The sequence below is a fragment of the Macaca fascicularis genome, chromosome 4 (genome assembly GCF_037993035.2).
Source record: "Macaca fascicularis isolate 582-1 chromosome 4, T2T-MFA8v1.1".
NCBI lineage: Eukaryota > Metazoa > Chordata > Mammalia > Primates > Cercopithecidae > Macaca > Macaca fascicularis.
The window spans coordinates 142857392-142873559 of NC_088378.1; the positions used below are offsets into that span (position 1 = coordinate 142857392).

Consider the following 16168-nt stretch of genomic DNA (forward strand, 5'->3'; position numbering starts at 1 on the left):
AAAAGTAGTATCATGAACAAATTCAAGTCAGTCATTGTAAGTGGTGACACTGAACAGCCCACCACACACTGAAATATTCCAAATCAAAGAATCTCCAGAGCCTAGTTGTGTCCCATCTGCCGCAACTCCTCCTTCACTTCAGGCCCTCTAAGGTGTCACTTTTATAAGCCTTGAGGGATACATCAGAGCCCTGGGCACTGTTCCTGTTCGGGGTGGAACAAAACCAAAATCTGTTCAGAACTCACAGGTGATGTGACTAAAGGAGGAATTGTGGGGTGGGTGAGCTCCCCCATGGGCTCCTGTCTACACTATCCCAAGGATCTCAGGGATCACTCTCCCACCCCTACCACACTTACATGAAGCCTGAGCACGGCTGCTCCTTTTCCATCTGTGGAAAGAAAACAAACTGTGAGAGGCCAGGGAGGAGGCAGGGCCGTGAGATCCCAGAGGAGTTTCCAGAACTGTGACTGCAGACCCAGGTCAGGATCAGGAAAACTGAGGGAAGAGGATGTGTTGAAGCTGGACCAATTGTCCTCCTGAGGTCTGTCCTCAGCAGGGACCTTCCCCTGACCTGTGACTGCAGAGAGTCAGGTTCCCATGTCCACAATCATGGTGATACATTTGTCCTTCAATTTCACAGGTGCTTTACAAAAGAGTAAGAGTTGACAGGGCATCTGAACAGGGTAAATGTGCATGGAGATGGTGCCTCACAACTAGGCAGGAAAGGAGCCAACTTCCTTCTGGGTCTTGAAATCCACCAATGGAAGAAGAAAACTAGGAGCTCACCTCTTTCCTACCTGGGCTCTTATTCTTCCACATCACAGCAGCAACCACAGCACCCGGGACCACAGCACCAAGAACAACCAGGACAGTAACGATGCCCACAATAGGGAATGTGGGCTGGGAAGATGGCCCTAAGAAAGGAGGGGACTGTGGGGGACCCTGACCCCCAGGCCTCGACCCTGACCCCCAGGCCTCAGCCCTGACCTGACTGAAGGGCTCCAGAAGGGCTCCTGCTTTCCCTGAGAAGAGACATGACCCCTCATTCGTCTCCTTAACCAATCTCAGGGTGAGGGGCTCTGGCAGGGTGAGTGCTCGTGCTGCACATGGCATGCGTATCTCTTCTCCTCTCCAGAAGACACCACCACAGCTGCCCACTTCTGGAAGGTTCTATACCCTGTAGATCTGGTCCCCATAAGCTCTGCATCTTGAATTTGGTTCTTCCTATCCTGCTGCTGGGTCAGTGTGATCTACACAGCATAGTAGCCCAGGGCCCAGCACCTCAGGGTGGCCTCATGGTCTGAGATGAGGTGGTGGGTCACGTGTGTCTTTGGGGGATCTGAGGGGAAGAGTCAGAAAATTCAGGCACTGCATTCCTCATGGGACACTCCAGCAGCACACATGTGACCATCCTGAGAATGGACAGGACACCAGGGGTGGGGAAGGGAGCACAGAACCCAGACACCAGCCTGGACACAGGAACCTGGGATATTCTCCCATTCCTTAGAAAGTTCTAGTGTCTGAGGCAGGAACAGAGATTTCTGGTCTTGACTTGAGTGGAAGCTGAGGGACTCAGAAGAGCTGGAATCAGACCAACAGATACACATTGAGTGTCAGGCAGATAACAAAGGCTGAGAGGAAAATGCCTGGTGCTCAAGGCTGCTGTGGGGTCAAAGGGAACAGCTGATCAGTATTCCAGGGACTGTCTTCCCTCCTTTCCCTCAGAGACTTCATCCTTTAATTGTCCCAGAGTGCAGGGCGAGCCCTCAGTCACTCTCTGGTGTAGGATGTGGAACCCAGGAGGACTCTTCTTCCTCAGGATTAGAGGGAGAGGGATGTTTTAGCGTTGGTCCCATTTTAATCTTTTAGAAGGTGGGTCGGGGAAATCTTCAGGAGATCTGGGAGTCGCCCCTTGGCCGCTGGTACCTGCGCACTGCAGCGTCTCCTTCCCATTCTTAAGGCCTTGCTGAGCCGCTCCACCCACCTTCCCTGCAGGTAGGTTTTGACCAGCTCTGCGTGTTCCTCCGCCAGGGCATCTGAGCCGCCTTGTCCGCTGCGGTCCAAGAGCGCAGCTCCTGGTTTAGGACGAGGTAACTGGCGCCGTCGTAGGATATGTTCATACCCGCGCAGGAGGCTCCAGTCCGGGTCCAGGTCGCAGCTGTGTATACAATGGAGGGTGTGAGACCCTGTCCCCGTGGTCGCTCACAGCCCAGGCCGCTGAACCCCGCCTCTAAGCCGACTAACCCCTGGGGATTTGGGCCTGAACTGAAAATGGAATCTGGTATAGGCGCCTGGGGCTTTTGTCGGGTCAAGGGTCTCCTCGGGTCTGCAGCCTCGGGGTGGGTCTCCGATTGTGCTACTGTGGGTAGCAAAATCTTGGTAACCCCTGAATGATCACGAATCTAATTTGTAAAAGATCACACCACTGCACTCCAGCCTAGGCGACAAGAGCAAGACTAAATAAATAAATAAACAAAGTTTTACGATCAAGTAACTAACCACCTGGGCATCCCCTCCTGGCATAAAAGACAGAACCAATGAAGCCACCCTAGACTGTTGTCCAATCCCATCCCCCAAAAGGAACCTCTGTCTTGAGTCTTGTATTTACTATTCCTTTGCACTGTCACTAAAGATTTTTACAATAAGTATATATATACCCAAATCACAGTTTGATCTGTTTTTTTTTTTTTTTAACTTCCCCATACAGAGAACTCACACTATATCTATTCTTCTGTGATGCACGTTATGTGTAGGAGAGTTATCTCTGATGCAGGATGGTGCTTTTCCTTTTAATTCTTTGTTTTATTTTATTTGTCTATTTTTTTTTTGTGATGGAGTTTCTCTCTTGTTGCCCAGGCTGGAGTGCAGGGGCACGATCTCAGCTCACTACAACCTCCGCCTCCCTGGTTCAAGCGATTCTCGTGTCTCAGCCTCCCAAGTGGCTGGGATTACAGGCGCCTGCCACCACGCCCGGCTAATTTTTATATTTTTAGTAGAGATGGGGTTTCACTATGTTGGTCAGGCTGGTCTGGAACTCTTTTTTTTTTTTTTTAAATAGAGTCTCGCTTTGCTGCCCAGGCTGGAATGCAGTGGGGAGATCTTGGCTCACTGCAAGCTCTGCCTCCCGGGTTCACGCCATTCTCCTGCCTCAGCCTCCCGAGTAGCTGGGACTACTGGCACCTGCCACCACACCTGGCTAATTTTTTTATTTTTATTTTTAGTAGAGATGGGATTTCACCGTGTTAGCCAGGATGGTCTTGATCTCCTGACCTCATGATCCACCCACCTCGGCCTCCCAAAGTGCTGGGATTACAGGCTGGTCTCGAACTCTTGATCTCAGGCAATCTGCCCGCCTTGACCTCCCAAAGTGCTAGGATTACAGGGGTGAGCCACCGTGCCCGCCTTCATTCATTTTCACTGCTAAAGTTTTACTTTTTGCGATTATACCGCAATTTTGTTAATTCCCATTGATGTATATGTGATTGTTTCCAGTTTTTGCCATAAACATTGGTGTACACGTCTCCTGGATACATAGCCAAGAATATCCCCAGAGTATATGCTCAGGAGCAGATGGTGGGATTATTTGGTGCGTGGATATTAATCATACTAGATAAGGCTAATTGATTTCCCAAGTGCTTGTACCAAGAATGGGAAAGAGCTCATGTTGCTCAGGTGTTCTGAAAACATTCAGTTGAAGGTGGAGATTAAATGTTAAAAACCACTGTCTTGGCTACAGAATCACCTTAGGCATTTTTTCATATTCCATTAATAGCTTCCTTTTCTTTACTTTTATTCTATAATTTATGGCATTATACTTTTAGCATAAGATTAAAATAATGCTTCCTTTTAGCCTAACCACATAGCATTTGTGAAAAAAATGGAGGGAGGGAGAAAGCTCTGAGGGAGAAAAGGAGGAAAGAAGGAAGGAAGGACAGAGAAAGGTGAAATAAAAAGTTTCAATAAAGAATAGTGGGAAAGGACTGGAAACGGCAAGTATGGCTAACATTATTAAAATGCAACAAATTAAAAGAGATGTGGACAATATTCACAGAATAATAGAAACTTCAGAAAGCCTTAATAGTTATTAACTACTGTGTCACAAACTACCTAAAAATTTAGTGGCTTAATACAAAAAATACCTGTTAACTCAAAGAGATACTACAAACACAAGCAAAATCAGTTCTATGAGGGTGGCAGAAGTTGGATAAAGAGAAGGATTTTACAAGTTGGAATAAGTAAGAGTTATTGACGTGCAGATGGAAATTATTTTTAGTCCAAGTCCTCCAAGGAGTAGATGCCAAGATGAGCTTCAAGTCTGTGGCATTTTATGAGGGAACACACCTGTAAGGGTATATGGGAAGTGAGCCAGAAATCCCTAGAAAAGGCAGCAGACCAAGATGCAAGTGTGACCCCAAGTGCTGGACAGAAGGAGAGAAGGTTTGTTCCACGCATCCTAGAGCACGGACAATCCAAGGAGGGTTGAGCAAGGCCATGGAGGAGTCCTCCAGCCACAGTTGGCCATCAGAGGAGTCCCATGTCTCCCAGAAATGGCCTGCCTTAGTGCGCCTGCTGCGCCTTAGCGGTCACTGGCTGGGAACAGCCTATGGGGGAAGCAGGGCTTCTGCACCAATGCTACTGAGGGTGTCAGAGCACAGAGCACAGCCTTAGGAGATTACCCAGGAGTGTGACTCAACCTTCCTTCCTGAGGGTCTGGGCTCTTGAATAGGAAACCCTCTCAGGCTGGGTTGCTGGATGTTTCTGCTCACACTGAACAATGGGACGAGGGGAACCAGGAGGTCCCCACGTGGACCTCTGGTTTCCACACACTTCTGCTGCCCTCATTGTGTGATAGCAGCCCTGCCTCCTCCTCTTCTTACCTGCTTGTTTCTGGGAACATTCTATTCAAACTTCCCTGGGGGCAACCAAAATGTGTAGTTCCATGGACTCCCATTTGTCTCCTTGCCAGGGTGCCCCCTTTGGGAAACCAGGACCTCCTACCCTGCAGAGTCCAGATTTTGGAGATGAGAAGTGCAAAATCACCGTGGTGGTGAATATAAGGGATCAGACATGGAGCCACACCTGCTTCGACTTTTTGGTTTTTGGACCCACGTATTCTTACTTTTGAACACAGAGAACCATAGAGACATGTTTGATTCAATGCATGCACCACATCCTGAAAGATGGCACCCATTCCTCAGAGGGTTTCATCTAACCTGGTACTGCGTTGTGCCTGTAGAGACCTGTCCATGACTGTGTGGCTGACAGCCCCTGGGAGGTGCAGGTGTTGATGGGAGGCACAGGTGTTGATATGACCAGGGGCTCCCATGGTCATGGCCCACACTTCATCCCCTTCCCTCTGAGGTGTGTCCCGTGGGCAGATAATGTACTGAAATTCTGAGCCAGTGGATCAGGAATGCAGATAGTGATGCTGGCTGAGGGTGTGAACGCAGAGAGGAAAATCACACCACATCGAATAGGTGCCTTTCCCTGTGAGGATGAACCCCTGGCCCTTCCAGGATGGATGGGGCTCAAGCTGTTCAACTTGTCACTTAGGGGCTAGTCAGTTACCTGAAGAAACAGTGCCCTATGGGGCCCATCATTGGTCTGTAATGCTCATAAGCAGAGTATTCAGAGGAAGCAGCAGCTGGACGGTTGTTGGTAAGGGGGAGTCAGTGCTGCTGGACCCACTTGTAGCCTCATTTCTGCCACTGTGTTTATCCACTTATCAGTGCTTCCTGTCATACCTGGGCTGATCCATGATGCCGGCTGGCTAACTTCAATTTATCTTCAATTTGTTTGGTGATTCAGGGCCACGTCAGGGCTGGGTGTTTTCTGTGGGTGTTAACATGGAATTAAGGCTCAACCCACATGGACCATTTTCATCTCATGACAGATCCTGCTGGGCCTGTCCCATCTATGCCTCTGTGGGTCACATAGAAGCCAATACACACAGGCACTTGGAATCACAGGTTGCTTGGTGTCCCATGATCAAGCATTCTATCTTATCAGGGTCAGTAATACGCTAAAAGTTGCTTCTAACAGGGAGCATGTTTCTCTGTCGTGGATTCCATGGCCTTACTCCAGATCACAGGCCCTGCATTCTGACTCTCCCACTGATGCCTGGTTCAGCTCCATCCTGCATCTTTCCCCACACCCCATCCTGCATCTTCCCCACACCACACCACCACCTCCAGCACCAGGGGTCTGAGGGATGGTGACTCTCTACACCACAGCCTGGGTCTGCTGCAGTGCCCTTTCCTGTCCAGGCCCCACTCAAAGCTGGCCTCCTCCTATATCACCCAGAGTGTGGGCCAAAGCAATATACTTAGATGTGGAATGTGGTGTTGACAGAACCCAGAGAGGCTGGGTAGTGTGCGTCCTTCCTTCTGGTGAGGATACAAGATGCAAGTTTGACTTTTACTTTGGAGGGGAGAGCCCTGCATGCCCCTAACCACTGGACTCATAACACTTCACTGCCGTGTCCACTCTTGAAGCTCTGTAAGGTTTATCTTCACCTTTCATAGTGCACATGTTTTGCCAAGGAATTCAGCGTACTTTCCTCCTCTTGCTCTTCCATCCTGATCTATGTGATATTGCCAATGAAAAGAGCAGATTTAGTATTCTGTGATATGTCTGATTTGTCCCGGTCTCTTAAGGTGATATTTATAGAAGGTTGAGGAGTTAAGGTAGCCCTGAGACAAGCTATCAATAAATGTATTATAAATCCCATTTGAATGTGAATCATTCCATATCCATTTTCTAAATGGAATGGGAAGGAATGCACTCACCAAATCCACAGCTGCTTGCCATGTGCCTGAGGCCTTATCAATCTCCCCAAGCAGTGATATCCAGCCAGCATGGCAGCTGCAATCAGGACTCCTACTTGGTCAAATCTGGAGAAATTCCATTTATGCTGTATCAGGCTTTTTCAGGGACAGATGGCTGAATTATATGGAGATAATAGGCAATCCAAACCCCCCCCCCCCAACCTTCAGCTCTCTAATGGCAATGCTACCCCTACAATACCTGCAGTACCCACCACAAGTCCCACCCTGGCACAATATTGCTTCTGGCTTGGCTGGGATGAGGGAAGTTTTAGAGGATTCCCTTTGGGCTTCAGCACAATGAGAGCCCTTACTCTCCAGACTAGGGACGCAGTGTGGGAGTGACTCAAGTTGCCAGTGCATCAAGGCCAATTATGCATGTGGGGAATGGGGAGATAACCAGGACTGGGTTTATGGACCCAGTGGTCCCACTGTGGGCCATAGTGTGTCCAGGTTTATTTCCTGGCCTCCTTAAGCCCCACTGTGGATTCTGAATCTGAAACTTGGCTGAAGTCTAGGAATTGAGACTGGGATCATGACTTTGTATTTGGTCAAACACCCTCGGCCTCCTGCTCCTCAATTCTTGCATTCTCATCATAGATATGAAGCAGTGCCCTTGCTGGCCGCCCATCTGTTCTGACCCTGGGACTCCACCTTTTATTAACCTTCGCCACAATTCCTTGAGGGCCGAGCCCCCTTGGCTGCTACTCTGGGTTCTCACAGTAACAGTGGCCTCTATCTTTTGCAGGTCACTGCATAGGAGGGTTCCGAAAGCATTCACTCCTTATCCTGAGGGAGGCCGGTGCACCCACTCCAGGTCTCAGGTCCGCCACAGATAAGCAAAAACGTCCTCACATTCAAAACTGTCCTGGGACACATCCAGCCCATGAGCCACGGGTTGGACAAGCTTGCATCTAGAATGTATGCACCACAATGCCATAAATTTTTCTGTTTTTACTTTAATGATGTTTTCTAAATGCAAAAGCAGTCATATCCCTAGCAGACAACAAATGTCAGTGGAATGAATGATCACTGCAGAGCACCTCCCTATTCTAAAGCCAATATTTTTATTAATGTAGCCTCAGGGCAAATGTTGTTTCGTGGCAGCTAAAGAACAACATCATTTCACATGGACATCGATGCCGCCAGTGCTTTTCTCACCAGGGCTGCTTGTGCGTCCTCCCTTCCTTCCCCCTCCTCCCACACCAACCCTCCCGCACACTGCAGCACACAACCATATTTTTCTCTTCAGGAACAATAACCCTAGCCTTATGGGTACAATTTTCCAACCACATATGAATCTAAATTAGACTCTGCTTTATACATCCATGAGTTTGGATTGGAGCCAGCACTAGGATTACTACAACTCAGGGCAGGAAGATGAGTGGGACAGCAGAAGAGGAGTTCCAACAGAAGGTTACCTGTGATGAGAAACTAGGGGACCCATCCTCTCTGCAAATTTCAGAATCCGGTTCCTTTAAAACGATTGGAGACAAGATGGAAAATACAATCCAGGAAAGAGTCCTGGGAGGAGGGCAAGATCTGGACAGGTCTGAAAATTTATCTCTTGATACCACAAGGAGATTTGTATGCAGGGACCGCCCTAGGTGACATCCAACTCCCTGTGATCACAGGTCTTGGTGGGACAAGGTTCTACTGAAGGGCCAAGGACAATGAAGGAGCAAAGATGATTCAGTCAAGCAGTGACCACATAAAGCCCGTGGTGGCCGGAACACAAACTGGGCACAGCCCCATCTACTCTCCTGCCCTGCAACAAATCAGCATAAGAAACACATGGACTCTGGAAAGTTCTCAGGTCTTCCATTTATTTTGTCTCTCAAATTTCAGGAATCTTCTCATTTAATTAACTCATCAACCTCTCATGATAATAATTTGAAAAAGTAAATTTATACTCAGGTTCTAATTGTAATAGGGAAGGAAGAAGATACAGCTCAGTGCACCATGAAGTTGAGACAGAGATAGAGACATCCCAGCCCCACCTCCCTGGAACAGGAAAGATAAATGGGGAAGGAACACAGGTCAGCGTGGCGAAGAGGGTCATGGTGGACGCAGGGGTGGGGTGTTCTCCCCACCTCCTCACATTATGCCTACAGGAACACAGACACATTCAGGTGCCTTTGCAGAAAGAAAGTCAGGGTTCTTCAAGTCACAAAGAGAAGGCGTGAACAAATCTTGCCTCGCAGTCCCACACAAGGCAGCTGTCTCACACTATAGAAAACATATTCATGAAAAAATTCACATCCGTCACAGTGAGGAGTGACACTTTAAACAGCCCATCACATGCTCAATACATCCAAGTCAAAGAAACCCCACAGCACAGCTGCGTCCACTGTTCCCCCCAACACCCCCCACACATCAGGCCCCCCAGGGTCTCACCTTTACAAGCCGTGAGAGACACATCAGAGCCCTGGGCACTGTCACTGCCTGGAGTAGAACAAAAACAGGACCTGGTCAGATCCCTCTGGAGATGTGACTAAAGGAGGAACTGTGGGCTGGGTGAGCTCCCCCATGGGCCCCCAACCACAACACCCCAAGGATCTCTTCATACTTACTTGCAGCCTGAGAGTAGCTCCCTCCTTTTCTATCTGTGGGAAGAAAATGTCCTTTGAGATATCAGAAAGGAACCAGTGCCTAAGGTCCTAGAGGAATCTCCTAGTCTTGGACCCCAGAGAAGTTTCCAGAAATGTGTGACTGCAGACCCAGGGCGGGATCAGGAAACATGAAGAAAGCAGGTGTGGATCCTGGACCAACTGCCCTCCTGAGGTCTGTGCTCAGCAGGGACCTTCCCTTGTGACTTGTGACTGCTGGGATCAGGTCCCATCACCATAATCAAGGTGATAAATCTGTCCTTCATTGTAACAGGTGCTTTACCAAAGAGTAGGTGCTGGCACACAGGGCCCAGGCTGGGTTGGCCCATGAGTGTGGATGGTGCTTCCCAGTAACCAGGCAGGGTACACTTCTACCTGGGGCTCGAAACCCTCAGTAAGACAAGAAATCTCAGACTCCACTCCTCACCCCCCTTCCTTACCTGAGCTCTTCCTCCTCCACATCACAGCAGCGACCACAGCTCCAGTGACCACAGCTCCAAGGAGAACCAGGCCAGCAATGATGCCCACCATGGGGATGGTGGACTGGGAAGACGGCTCTGGGAAAAGAGGGGAAGGTGAGGGGTCCTGACCCTGCTAAAGGTCTCCAGAAAGGCTCCGGCTCTCCCTAAGAGACATGACACCCCCATCTCCCTCTTTACCCCATCTCAAGGTGAGGGGCTTGGGCAGACCCTCATGCTGCACATGACAGGTGTATCTCTGCTCCTTTCCAGAAGGCACCACCACAGCCGCCCACTTCTGGAAGGTTCCATCTCCTGCAGGCCTGGTCTCCACGAGCTCCGTGTCCTGAGTTTGGTCCTCCCCATCCCGCTGCCATGTCAGTGTGATCTCCGCAGGGTAGAAGCCCAGGGCCCAGCATCTCAGGGTGGCCTCATGGTCAGAGACGGGGTGATGGGTCACATGTGTCTTGGGGGGGTCTGATGGGAAGAGTCAGAAAATGCAGGCATTTTGCATCTGTCATGGGACACTCCACCAGCACGCATGTGGCCATCTTGAGAATGGACAGGACACCTCGGGTGGGGAAGGGAGCACAGAACCCAGACACTATCCTGGACACAGGCACCTGGGAGAATCTCCTATTCCGTGGAAAATTCTATTCCCCGAGGAGGGAACAGTGACTTCTGGTCCTGACCTGAGTGGAGGCTGAGGGACTCAGAGGAGCTGGACTCAGACCCCCACACATATTGAGTGTGAAGCAGAGAACAGGACCTGAGAGGAAAAGTCACGGGGCCCAAGGCTGCTGCCGGTGTCAAAGGGAACCCCTGATCAGTATTCGAGGGATCGTCTTCCCTTCATTCCCTCAGAGATTTTATCCTTAATTGTGTCAGAGAGCAGGGCGGACCCTCAGAGTCACTCTCTGGTACAGGATCTGGAAACCCAGGAGGATTCCTCTCCCTCAGGACCAGAGGGAAGGCGATATTCTAGTGTTGGTCCATTTGTCTCCCCTCCTTGTGGGAGGCCAACCCGGGAGATCCACAGGAGATCAGGGAGGCGCCCCGTGGTCCCCGGTACCCGCGCGCTGCAGCGTCTCCTTCCCGTTCTCCAGGTATCTGCGGAGCGACTCCACACACAGGCCCTCCACGTAGGTTCTGAACCGCTCCGCCACACCCGCCGCCTCCCACTTCCGCTGGGTGTTCTGAGCCGCCATGTCCGCTGCCGTCCAGGAACGCAGGTCCCCGTTCAGGGCGATGTAATCCCTGCCGTCGTAGGCGTACTGGCTATACCCGCGGAGGAGGCGCCCGTCGGGTCCCAGGTCGCAGCCGTACATCCTCTGGAAGGTGTGAGACCCTGGCCCCGCCCCCGCGGTCAGTACAGTCCCCGGAGCCCCGCCCCGCCCCGACCAACCCCCGGGGATTTTGGCCTCAACTGAAAAGGAAACCGGGCAAAGGCGCCTGGGGCTCTCCCGGGTCAAGGGTCTCGGGGTCCCGCGGCCTCGGGGCGGATCTGGGTCCCGGAGACTCGGGGCGACGCGGACCGTCCGTGGGGGGTGGGGAGGGGTCGTGACCTGCGCCCCGGGCCGGGGTCACTCACCGGCCTCGCTCTGGTTGTAGTAGCGGAGCGCGGTCCGCAGGTTCTCTCGGTACTTCTGTGTCTCGGCCTTGTAGATCCGTGTGTTCTGGTCCCAATACTCCGGCCCCTCCTGCTCCACCCACGGCGCCCGCGGCTCCTCTCTCGGACTCTCGGCGTCGCTGTCGAACCGCACGAACTGCGTGTCGTCCACGTAGCCCACGGAGATGAAGCGGGGCTCCCCGCGGCGGGGCCGGGACTCGGAGGTGTAGAAATACCTCAAGGAGTGCGAGCCTGGGGGCGAGGAGAGGCTGAGACCCGCCCGACCCTCCTCCCCGCGCGGCTCCCCGGGTCCTGCGCCCCGGCCGGGCGGGCCCCTCGCTGCTCCCCGCAGAGGCCATTTCCCTCCCGACCCCGCACTCACCGGCCCAGGTCTGGGTCAGGGCCAGGGCCCCTGAGAGCACCAGGAGGAGGGTTCGCAGCGCCATGACCGCCATCCTCGGCGTCTGCGGAGACTCTGAGTCCTGGTGGGTGAGTGGGGACTTTAGAACCGGGACCGCGGCGACGCTGATTGGCGTCTCTAGAAACCCGACACCCAATGGGAGTGAGAACGGGGTCCGCGTCGTGAGTATCCAGGAAGAAGGACACGACGCAGGTTGTGAGAAGAAGAGAAACTGCAGGGATGGGGAATCCCCAACGCTGGGACTCCCCAATCCATACACCGCCTTTGGGGCCTGAGACCCTGAGAGCCACACCTGGGGCCCTGGGACTTCGCCCTGACCCCGCTCCTCCTGTGCCAAGCGCTCTGTCTCAATGTCTCCCTGAGTCTTGGCCCAGGAGCTGTCTGAGAAACCAGGGAGAACCCCTGGGCACGGGCCCCGTCACTCTCCCTTCACTTTTCATCCCGGAATCTCGCTCCCTGAACTGGACTCCCTGCCTCCCACTCCTTACCTGTCCCCCTGGAATCTTCTAGAAAAAAACTCACCCCACGGAGCTTGGTGCCAGAGAGTGAGCTTGCTCTGGGAATGAAGGTATAGAGACTTTTTTTTTTTTTTTTTTTTAATCTGAAAAAGTTGCGCCTGAGTGCATGAGACAGAATAGAGACCAGTTTGCTGTTTGTTTATTAAATACATTGGGTAGTAGAATCTTGGTAACCCTCGAATGATCAGGAATCTAATCGGTAAAAAATGTGACTTTGGTCCCTTCATTTATAAATGTGTCCAAAAGCGTTACAACAGGACTCACAAAGCTCCTAAATTTCACTTTCGCAAACAATGTATCTGTGACTCCCGCTTGTCATATTTTAAATGCACCATCATTCCATAGCTCTGAGTTTCTGTGAGAGTCCAGGATATTTCCTCAATACAAAGTAGCACGCTGTGTTACTATATGTTGCAACCACGAGCCAGTACAGACTATTCACCTCACAGTTGTAACTGTTCAATGCAGTCACAATGCCCCTCACCAGTGCTCATGCACTGCCTGTTTTCAGGAAGTATCCTCTTCTACGTGTTCTGTATATTTTATTGGAACACTTAATACTTTTAAAACCCGATTAACATAAAAACAACTAGTTTTTAGGCAGACCCACATAAGGTAGTAAAGGCCAACTGCCAAGGACACCCTGCTAGGCTCTGTAGATGGATATATTAAAATCCATAAAACAATGTATTGAAACCTAAGAATGCTGCTACTTTCGATTTCTTTCCTCTGCTCCTTTTCCTCACCGCCTGCTGCTCCAGCCCTTTCCTCAGTCCCTCTCATCCTTCAGACCTTCCTCTCCCCTTAGTCCCCACCACACTATCACTCATGAATTGTGACACTAGCACTGTCCCATGACCTGCTACGTGACTGTTGTCTTCACAGTGGTCCTGCTCCTGTCAGTCAGAGTGTGTCATTTCTCCACTTAAAACACTCTGGTGTCTCCACCTCGGTCTTGTGAAACTTCTGGAGTGTCAGGCAGGTGAGCATATGAAGGCATACCTGGTTCATCATGGGCACTAAATTAATTTTTGTTGACTTAATGAATGAAATATGAGTGTATTAAATTGCATCTCAGATAATTATAAAGTGTAAAACACTGAAAAAGTTCAGAAAGATTTTATTTTATGTAACTAGTGTGCATATCAATTCATCAATTCATTCGTGTACTACCACCCCTAGCGAAACAACACCCATTTATCATTAGAGTTGGTTGAATCACTGGGGGAAGGTGAATGACCAGGAGCTGGCTGTTGGGGCCATCATAGAATCAGCCTAGCAAGGTTTGGATCTTCCTTTTGTGTTTAATTGGGACACAGTTGGAAATTGAAGTTCAGGTAAAGTGATCATTGCGAACGATATTAAACGACATCGTCTTCGGCCAGGGAAATTCTCCTTACCTTTTAAAACTAAGTCACGTGTTTCATGTCTTATAATTACTTTAGGCCATATGTGGTGGCTCACACCTACTATCCTAGCACTGTGGAAGGCAGAGAAAGGCAGATTTGTTGGCTCCAGAAGTTCAAGATCAGCCTGGGCAAAACCCCCATCTCTACAAAAAAATTAGAAAATTAGTCAGGCATGGTGGTTCATGCCTGTAGTCCCAGCTACTCAGGAGGCTGAGATCAGAGGGTCCCTTGACCCCAGGAGGTCGACACTGCAGTGCATAGTGATCATGCCACCACACTCCAGCCTGGCTTACAAAGTGAGACCTTGTCTCAAAAATAATGATGATGATGATACATTTAGAGCAAATGCAATTTAACATGTAATAATACATCCTCTCTTGTGAAAATGTATTATTTACGATTGCATAACGAATTATGTAACACTTAGCTCTAAAAAACAAATATTCATCATCTCCCACAGTTTCCAATGGTTAAGAATCCAGGAGAAGTTTCCCTGAGTGCTTCTGGCTCAGGATCTCTCACAAGATTGCAGTCCAGTTGTCAGTCAAGGGCTGCATCATCTGAGGGCTTCACTGGGGTTGAGGATTCACAAGAAAGATGGATCAGTCACATGGCTGTTGGAAAAGGCCTAGTTCCTTGTTATCTAGTCCCAGAAGGCCTCAGTTCTCAGTCACATGGACCTTCCTGCAGGGCTGCTTATGGCACAGCAGCTGGATTCCCCCAGAGCTCATGATCCCAGAGACAGAGAGAGAGAAGGTGGAAGCTACAGTGAGTTTTATGTTCTATACCCAAAGTCACAAACTGTTATGTCAGCATTATTCTGTAAGTTTAGAAGTTGTATTAGTCCATTCTCACACTGCTATAAAGAAATACCTGAGACTGGATAATTTATAAAGGAAAGAGGTTTAACTGACTCACAGCTCTGATTTGCTGAGGAGCCTGCCCCAGGAAACTCAGAGTCATAGCAGAAGTGGAAGCAAACACATCCTTCTTCACATGGTGGTAGGAGAGAGAAATGCAGAATGAAGTAGGGAAATGCCCCTTATAGAACCATCACATCTCATGAGAATTCCCTCAGTATCATGAGAACAGCATGGGGTAACTGTCCCCATGATCCAATCACCTCCCATGAGGTCCCTCCCCCAGTAGGTAGGGATTACAATTCGAATGACAATTCAAGATGAGATTTGGGTGGGAACAGAGAACTGGGCCATATCAGAAGTGCCTCATTAAGTCCAAGCCGCACTCAAGAGAGGGAATTAAGCTGCACCTCTGGAGGGGAACAGTGTCAAAGGATTTGAATATATGTTAAAAGCAAAATTAAAACTATTGTTTCTGGTTTTTCAAAATCAAAGGCTTCTTTTATCTAATTATTTTTCATCAACTCTTTAAACTTGTCTTTTAATTTTATTTTATTTTAAGTTCCAGGGTACATGTGCAGGATGTGCAAGTTTCTTTCATAGGTCAACATGTGCCATGGTGGTTTGCTGCACCTATCAACTCATCACCTAGGTATTAACCCTGGCATGCATTAGCTATTTTTGCTAATGATCCTCCCATCCACTGCCCTCTCCCAACAGGCGGCAGTGTGTGTTGTTCCTCTTGCTGTGTCCATGTGTTCTCATTGCTCAGTTCCCAGTTATAAATGAGAACATGTGGTGTTTGGTTTTCTGTTCCTGTGTTAGTTTGCTGAGGGTAATGGCTTCCAGCTTCATCCATATCCCTGAAAAGGACTTGATTTCATTCCTTTTTATGGCTGCATAATATTCCATGGTGTATATGTACCATATTTTCTTTATCCAGTCCATCATTGATGGGCATTTGGGTTGATTCCATGTCTTTGACATTGTGAATAGTGCTGCAATGAGTGTAAGCAGGCATATATCTTTATAATAGAATGATTTATATTCCTTTGGGTATATACCCTGTATTGGGATTGCTGGGTCAAATGGTATGTCTGGTTCTAAATCTTTGAGAAATTGCCACACTGTCTTCCACAATGGATTAACCGCTTTACTTTTCCTCCAACAGTGTAAAAGCATTCCTGTTTCTCCGCAACCTCGCCAGTGTCTGTTGTTTCTTGACTTTTTAATAATTGCCATTCTGACTGGCTTGAGATGGTATCTCATTTGTGGTTTTGATTTACATTTCTGTAATTATCAGTGATGTTGACCTTTTTTTCATATTTTTGTTGGCCACATGTATGCCTTCTTTTGAGAAGTGTCTGTTCAGGTCCTTTGTCCACTTTTTAATGAAGTTGTTTTTTTCATGTAAATTTGCTTAAGTTCTTTGTAGATTCTGAATATTACACCCTTGTCAG

General features: G+C 49.4%; 1 protein-coding gene and 1 long non-coding RNA gene across 2 annotated transcripts in view; one reads left to right on the top strand and one right to left on the bottom strand.

Moving 5' to 3' along the window:
* Positions 1–8633: 8633 nt before the first annotated feature.
* On the bottom strand, positions 8634–12493 carry LOC102117143 (patr class I histocompatibility antigen, B-1 alpha chain). The gene is given in 10 exon segments (XM_065543037.2): positions 8634–9053; positions 9222–9269; positions 9398–9430; positions 9874–9990; positions 10093–10368; positions 10964–11239; positions 11483–11752; positions 11883–11949; positions 11951–12134; positions 12136–12493. Coding segments are annotated over 10 exon segments (1317 nt in total). The 5' UTR covers positions 12177–12493; the 3' UTR covers positions 8634–9048.
* The window catches only part of LOC123571637 (uncharacterized), a 155617-nt gene continuing 151594 nt past the window's right edge, over positions 12146–16168 (top strand). The window contains exon 1 of the long non-coding RNA XR_012434059.1: positions 12146–12489. This is a non-coding gene — a long non-coding RNA (uncharacterized lncRNA). The remainder of the gene's footprint in view (positions 12490–16168) is intronic.